Below are 7,301 nucleotides of genomic sequence, written 5' to 3' on the forward strand. Positions count from 1 at the left end.
TCGTGAGGAAAATAACAAGGTTAATCATTTCCCCACCCAAGGGTTATTAATAATCGTGTTCATGCTATCCAGAGAGCTTCAGTGTATGTTTGCTGTCTTTTCCCCTTTGCTTTAATATTTCTAAATCCCCCCAATAAAAGTTTCATTTGAATTGCCCTTTAACTAATTAGTTTTTATACAGTGAGGAAAAAAATTACCAGGCTAGTGTAGCAATATAGCAAATTGCATGGTATGCTACATTAATTTTGAATTGTTTGCTGATGTTCTAGAAGGAAAACTGAGGTCCCCGGTGAAATGCCTTTGGGAATGTTCTATCATATACCCAGTACCTTCATCACAGATCCATTTCATATTTGTGTAACTAGCATTTCACACTCATAAAACCTTTGTGGTTATCCTAAAATTGAATGAACATTAGGATGTAGCTGCCTCCTTAATCCTGAAGAACAAACCGAATAAATCCAATAAAGGAGCAGGGAAGAATCTCCCATTTTTTAAAAAAACTGAGAAGTTTACCAATCTTTATTGGCAATAATTGCCTTTCTTAGGCAAAGTGACTTTTTCATGTATTAACCTTTTCCCAGGCAAATTTTAGAAATTCAAGCCACTTTTTTTTTTTTAAGTGTGAGCTGATATCTCTACCTTTGCTAGTTATCTTTGTCGGGTCAGGAAATTTCTAGTTGAAACAAAGATTTGCCAAGATTTCAAAAACATCCTGTAATAAAACTTCAAACATGTTAATTGTAAATTCCTGCACAATCGTAGTTTCTTCAAGGTGTGTGAATATCCATTGAAGTCTTCTTGGAGTACCAAGGCAGAAAGTATCCACTGCCCCTCATAAGAAAAGTTAGGCACAGAACTTGGCTCAGAATTGTAGGGAGATGTAGCTACATGTTTACAGAATTTTATTTTTCAAATAGTGAAATCTGAGGCTCAGAGTGGTTAAATAACTTGTCCAATGTAATATGGCCAGGAATGGATATCTGACTCCAAAGGCTACATAGAACATGATATAGCAAGTGGAAGAAATTAGAAAACAAAAGATTCCAGATTTATAGACCCCCTCCCCAAGATGCTTCTACTCTACTACATTGCACTTTAAAAGACCTGCTAATTCTTGAATTGATTCATTTTGTTTCAGGGATTCACAGAGTCCTGGAGAAAAGTAGAAGTTCATGTTTTCTTACATCACTGTGTTGTCAATAGGGAAAATTTACACACGGAGTCTGAGGACAGTGAATGGAAGACTGATCCTCCCACATCAAAATATGTGTCTCTCCTCTACCAACAAACATCCCCCACATACTGTGGGAGAGGAGAAGTGTATAGGTGTAAGATACATTACAGAACATGAAGCAGTTCATGAAATTTGCTATGCAAATTATGAAACATGCTTATACATGTCTGTTTATATATTGAGACGGGGGCCTATAGCAAAACAAAACCCCACGTGCCATCTCAAGAATAGATCCACCACTATCACTTGAAACTCATCTTCCTTTCCAGTTTAATGATGCTGTGCTTCTGGGAGTAGGCTGCAAACTGTGAAGAAAATCAAGATTACCTCCAGGCTCTGGGGATTTCTCCTGAAAATCTTCAGGGTTTTCTGTAGATTCTTTTCAAGGCATCAATAATGTTATTTAAAGATTCCCTGAGGAACAATAGCAGTGAGTGTATAAACCCAAAGGGACCCTGTGATCTTATCTGTGCCTGATATTCTCCTCAGAAGGCCCTGGAAGATCCATGTTTAGTGGAGGCTCACTAACATCCTCTGAGCATCTCCTTTTCATATCATGGTGGCACACCATTTCTCACAGGATGCCACATCTTAGAACCAGAAGTCTATGTAACCATTAGTATTGCTAAGAAGCATGAAGAGCAACTCATCCAACTTCATCATTTTACAGATAAAGCAGTTAAGGCTTAAATGAATTGTTTTTAAAGTATCCAGAAAGAAGCCAAGCAGAATTCCAGCTCAATGTCCAATCTCAAATGAGGACCCATCACATCCTGCCATGATATTAGAACTTACCTCTTTGTTTATTTAAATTACTATTAGTACATGGTAGACTTTTCTAGAAAAAAAAATCAGCATATATTTCCTTTGATGGGAAAGATGGTCACATTTTATTCTGTCCTTAAAGACTCTCCATAAAATGAATTGAAAGCAATCTACTCTTCACGCTTATTGAATGCTGTATGTGATAAAAGACAGCTGAATATTCTAAAGCAATCCCACCTTGAAAACTTTCTTGATATAAATAACATGTATTTAGCTTTTTGCTTGAAGCTTGCTTTTCAGCTAGCCTCACTATGATGTCAGAACTAGACGGTCAGGTTGAGCAATTCTAACACACTTCTACTCTTCATCCTACAGAGCAGAAAGCTTTTAGAGGGCACAGAGGGGGAAAAAAAGAAAGAAAGAAAGAAAAAGCTTTTTTTCTAGAGTCTCATTTTTATAATAGGAATCTCAATTTTTTTATTCATAAAAATAGATTTCAAGTGTCACAATGATATTATTATAAAACAATTTTCTGAGGAGATCTTAACAAATAAAAGGAATTAAGAAAAACCACATATTTGGTTCATATTCTAAGCTAATGTACTTCCAAAAAGAAACTAGAAATTAGCATTTTTATATTGTTAAAGATTAAAAATCAAATATTTCTCATATTGAAAATGATTTCTATTGTTTTCTGAACAATAGTATTAATTAATATAGGCCCTGGAACTGGATTTTCCCTAAAGTAAAGTATATCATATGAAAGCTTTCTTACATATCAGAACATTTGCTTTGGGAGCAATTAATGTTGAGAAAAAGAATAGGGAGAGCATATTATTTTCCCTACTTCGAGTCAGTAAGAACTATTCATAGTACAGTAATCTTATTTTTATTACAACAGTAACCACAAATAGAATAAGAACCAACATTTATTGAATCCTCATTACAATGTGAAGCAAATATCAACTCAATTCAGTTTTCATGCAACCAGTTACAAGCAGTGTCATTATCCTCACTTTACTGATGAGAAAACTCAGGCACAACATTAAGGAACTTGTTTAAGTGGTCCAATTTGCAATTCTGGCATGAGCTGTTTACATGCACAATATTTTTAAAAATTTTTCACAAAACAGGTATGTTCTAGGCTTTTCATATATCTAATTCAAAACTTCAAAATAACAATACATTAATAACAACTGATGGGCCTTCTGGAAATTTTGTTTATTTTTAGAATGGGCAATTGTGTGATATGTGATTATGATCTCCCTATTTCACACATAACCATTCTTTGAAGTCCAATAGAAGAGATCCTCAAGACAAATTCAATTCATTTTTCCACATGGGGCCAGAATCCTTAAGAAGGGAGATGCATAAACATCTATTCCTGAATGACCACCTTCAAACATGTTGTGATCTCTCTGTACCCTAACAATTCTTTCTAAACTTCAGTTTAGGCTTTAGTATGACAATTAATAGGTCCATAGTCAAGGCCTTCCACAATAATTTTCCCTGCAATTGCAAAACAAAAAAATTTTTTTTTTAATTTAAGATGAGATGTTAAGTTAAAAATTCTATGAAAACCAGATATTAAAAATGTATATGGAAACACTATGTGAGTTTAGGAGCAACAAATATGAATATCCAGCATTTCAGAACACTATTTTTCCTCCCAAGGAAAATATACAACAAACTCAATCCCCTAGATTCTCCAAAAGGCATATGTGCCTTCCCAATGGGTTTCTTCCTCCTCTGAGAACTTTAGCATGATGCTGCTAGGCCATGAGGGAACTATTGGTGGGATAGAAATTAGCTAAAAGAAATCTTGGAGATCTCTCCTGCAGCATCTTTCTCTTATGGATAAGGAAACTGGAGTCTCGAGAAATGAACAGCCAGACAGCTCCAAAGTGGTAGAACTGAGACTAGACTCCTCATCTTACCGCTCACAAGGCCATTTGCCTTGTAACAAAGTACCACTCTGAGACCTTCATACTGACCCAGAGATTTTCCCTAGTTGATTTCTGAAGAAAATTAAATTAGTAAATTTGCAACAGTTTACCCAAAGGGGAAATACAAATACTTTTGATATATTATAATTTTTTCCTATTTGCAATTTATATCTACTTGAAACAAGTAGCCAGTGGCTAAGAATTCTCAGAGGCTTCATTTTATACAAAGATGTTCATTGGCTTTGGATATGGTAAGATAGAATTTGTCTCCATTACACTATTCGTAGAGCCTCCAATGTGCCTAATTTACTTCTGGGAATTAAATGTTTGTTAGTAATATTTATATTTATTTCGTAACAGGATCTTAGAGTAACAAAAGTTACCAGAGAGTAATAGGCTAATTATAAGTGTTTTCTTGCTTGGCCCTGCAATTGCAAAACAATTTTTTTTTAATTTATGATGAGATGTTGTTAAAAATTCCATGAAGACCAGATATTAAAAATGTATATGGAAACACTATATGAGTTTAGGGGCAACGAATACAAATATCCAGCATTTCAGGACTCCATGTTTCCTTGCAAGGAAAATGCATAGCATATAAAGTTTACCCCACTGGTGGTTCTGAGTTTTAATTTTTCAGTAACATTAAGCATCCTAAATAATGAAAATTATTTGGAAAAAATGTCTAGTTATATTCTCAGACAAAACAAGGACTTCCATGTCCAAGAAGTTCTTTTAGCTATATGATACAGCAGAAGATCATTAAAATGGAACCTTAGCATCTGCAGGAAGAATCATAAAACACCCCCCAAAAAGAACTGTACACAAATATTTTACTTATTGGAACATGGAATAAAGTTTAATTTATAGAGTTGATTTTTAGAACTCATTTCTAAACTATTACAAAATTATCTCCTTTAATTAAATTTCTTGGCAAAGCTTATTAAAAAGTAATAAATCATATTATAACTTCCTTTTCTTCAAGACAAACATGTCAGTAAGTACTTAACATTAAACTTTCAATCATCACCCCAATTTATGACCTATATTTGCTATTATAGAAAAAATGGAGAGAAATATTTGATGCTTAATAATATAAATGTATTTTACACAAAATCATGCCAACCATGTGAAATCTTTTTCAGCACCATTTCTAGTAATAAAATGAATTCCTTCAAAATGCAAATGTGCAGTTTTTCAAAACTGATCATCAAGGATCAGTTAGACTTTTTCTAGTAATTTAATATCTAGGTATCATCAAAATGCTCAAGTGAAAAGCAACATTTCATCAATCACCCATATATTTTTCTCTACATGTGACCAAATATTTATTTATTTTAAAACATCTGAATATTGATATGGAAGACTATTGCATTCTCTTTCCATTCATAAATATTCATAGATAACAGCAATATCAATAATTAAGATTTTCTTGGCCTTTGCATATACATGTATGAAAGAAGTGCAAAACAGACCAGAGCTGTGTGAGACCTGTGAGCTCAGCTCTTGTAACAAATATTTTTAAAACAAAGTAATAGTGAAAGTCCCATGTCCTGCAAGAATGTTATTGGCTATAATCTAATGATGGAGGAAACAATCTGATAATACCTGTTTACAGTAGCCTAGCCACTTGATATCAATTTCTCAATTATCAGATACTTTCTGAAGCCTTCTTCAGGGCTTTGGCCTTCTTCAAAGAGATCCAATCTAATTAGGATGATGAGAAATAGACCTATGAAATTTAACTAGCAATATGAAGGCTCACGCCTGTCCACATGTCAGTAAAAGATCAGGAGCAGTGACAGCAAATGCTGCAAGAGTATGGAGGCAAGAGTTGTCCTTGTGGACTTGGGTCATCCTGCAGGATGACACAAGAGATGGGCGTTGAGCAGGACTTAATGAATGATAGGATTTGAATCATAAAAGAGCTGTTTCAATAGTCAGGTATATTCAGCTTAAACAAAAGCAGTTTTAAAATATCAAATTTTAATCCTGAGTGTTCTAAACTTATTTATGTATTTATTTATTTAGATGGGTGTATCTGAGACAGAAATACAATTAATTCATAATTTAAACAAATTAAACAATGCTTTTAAATATTTCTGGATTGAGACCCATAACTCTAGAAACACCTTTTGAGCTAAAAGCACCACAGAAACAGACACACATCCATGCATACAAATGTTAGATATGATTGGAAGCACCTTGGAATGTTTTTAAGCCAGAACCACCAGTCATCCCTCTTTCCTTCTCTGAGAAATTGCATCAATGTAAACAGGAAATAGATCCACTTCATTTCAGAGATAATGGCTCACACTTAAAACATACCCCAAAGAATCTCTCATGAAAGACTAATGCAACCAGTTCATATCTGTAAATATAAATTCAGTAGAATGGAATCCTCAAGTGAGAAATTATTTCTTTAGTGTTATCTTCTAGTTTCAGGCACCGGCTTAACTTATTGGTTTGGATGGCTGAAGTCCCTATTTGGTTTTTTTGTGTAAGAACACTCTACCTTATTTCAAAAGGAAATGTAGAGCTTTGTTAGGGAAGTGGCTATATATTTAATGTCCATTCAATGTTTTGGGGATCATCAGTTGCCTGCTCTTGTTTGGTGTGGGAGTCATGTTTTGTTTAAGCGCATCAAAGCCAAGTTAAAAGCAGACGTGTGGTTTGTGTCTTTGTTCGTTTATTTTCTGTTTAGACCAAATGACATTATAGCTGGAAAATAACATTCCCTGATTTTTCCTGATGCATGCAGATCCTCCAAAGTTTAATAGGATTTGGCCGAATATTTCTTCCCTTGAGGTTTCTAATCCAAAACAAGGTAGGAGCATGTAAAATTCCTACTGACATAAAATCCCACATGTTTGGGGGAAAATCCCATAACCACCTTTAACACTAAGTGAGAGCATTATCATGAATACCATATCTTTTAAAGAATCATAATTTGAATCTTTTCTCCGATATGAAGATTTTCCCAGATATATTAGGGCAAAAGATGAAGGAAAATGAGATGTGTAGAAGTTATAAGTCCTTGAGCAAATTTGCACTGAATGTCAGTCAGTCCCAAGAGAACCTAGAATTTTGTTGCCATCACAGTGTGGATTATAAATAACTCTTTAAAACGTGTGAATGACACAGGCATTGCACTATCTCCCTTTTACTTTTCTTAAGTAAAACTGGTCCCACATTTGTATGGAGGGTCTAGGTAAAGAGATAAAGGTAGTATTGTGACAACCAACAGATTTCGTTTTCTTTTACTATTGCTCCATATTGCAAACTTGTAAAGGTTTGGACCAATCTCTCCTCTCTCTCTCTCTCTCTCTCTCTCTCTCTCTCTCTCTCTCTCT

The 7,301-nt window shown here is 34.4% G+C and overlaps 1 protein-coding gene across 5 annotated transcripts in view; it reads left to right on the forward strand.

Annotated features, from left to right (window-relative positions):
* Positions 1-7,301, forward strand: part of Ntng1 (netrin G1) — a 332,898-nt gene that overhangs the window by 260,890 nt on the left and 64,707 nt on the right. For 2 of the 5 annotated variants that reach the window (XM_048814630.1, XM_048814632.1), the window contains exon 5: positions 6,710-6,775. The exons of the other annotated variants lie outside the window; for them this stretch is intronic. In XM_048814630.1, the coding sequence (XP_048670587.1) occupies positions 6,710-6,775 (66 nt within the window). The remainder of the gene's footprint in view (positions 1-6,709; positions 6,776-7,301) is intronic. 5 annotated transcript variants of the gene reach the window in all.

This window comes from Marmota marmota, unplaced genomic scaffold (genome assembly GCF_001458135.2).
Source record: "Marmota marmota marmota unplaced genomic scaffold, marMar, whole genome shotgun sequence".
Classification (NCBI taxonomy): Eukaryota; Metazoa; Chordata; class Mammalia; order Rodentia; family Sciuridae; genus Marmota; species Marmota marmota.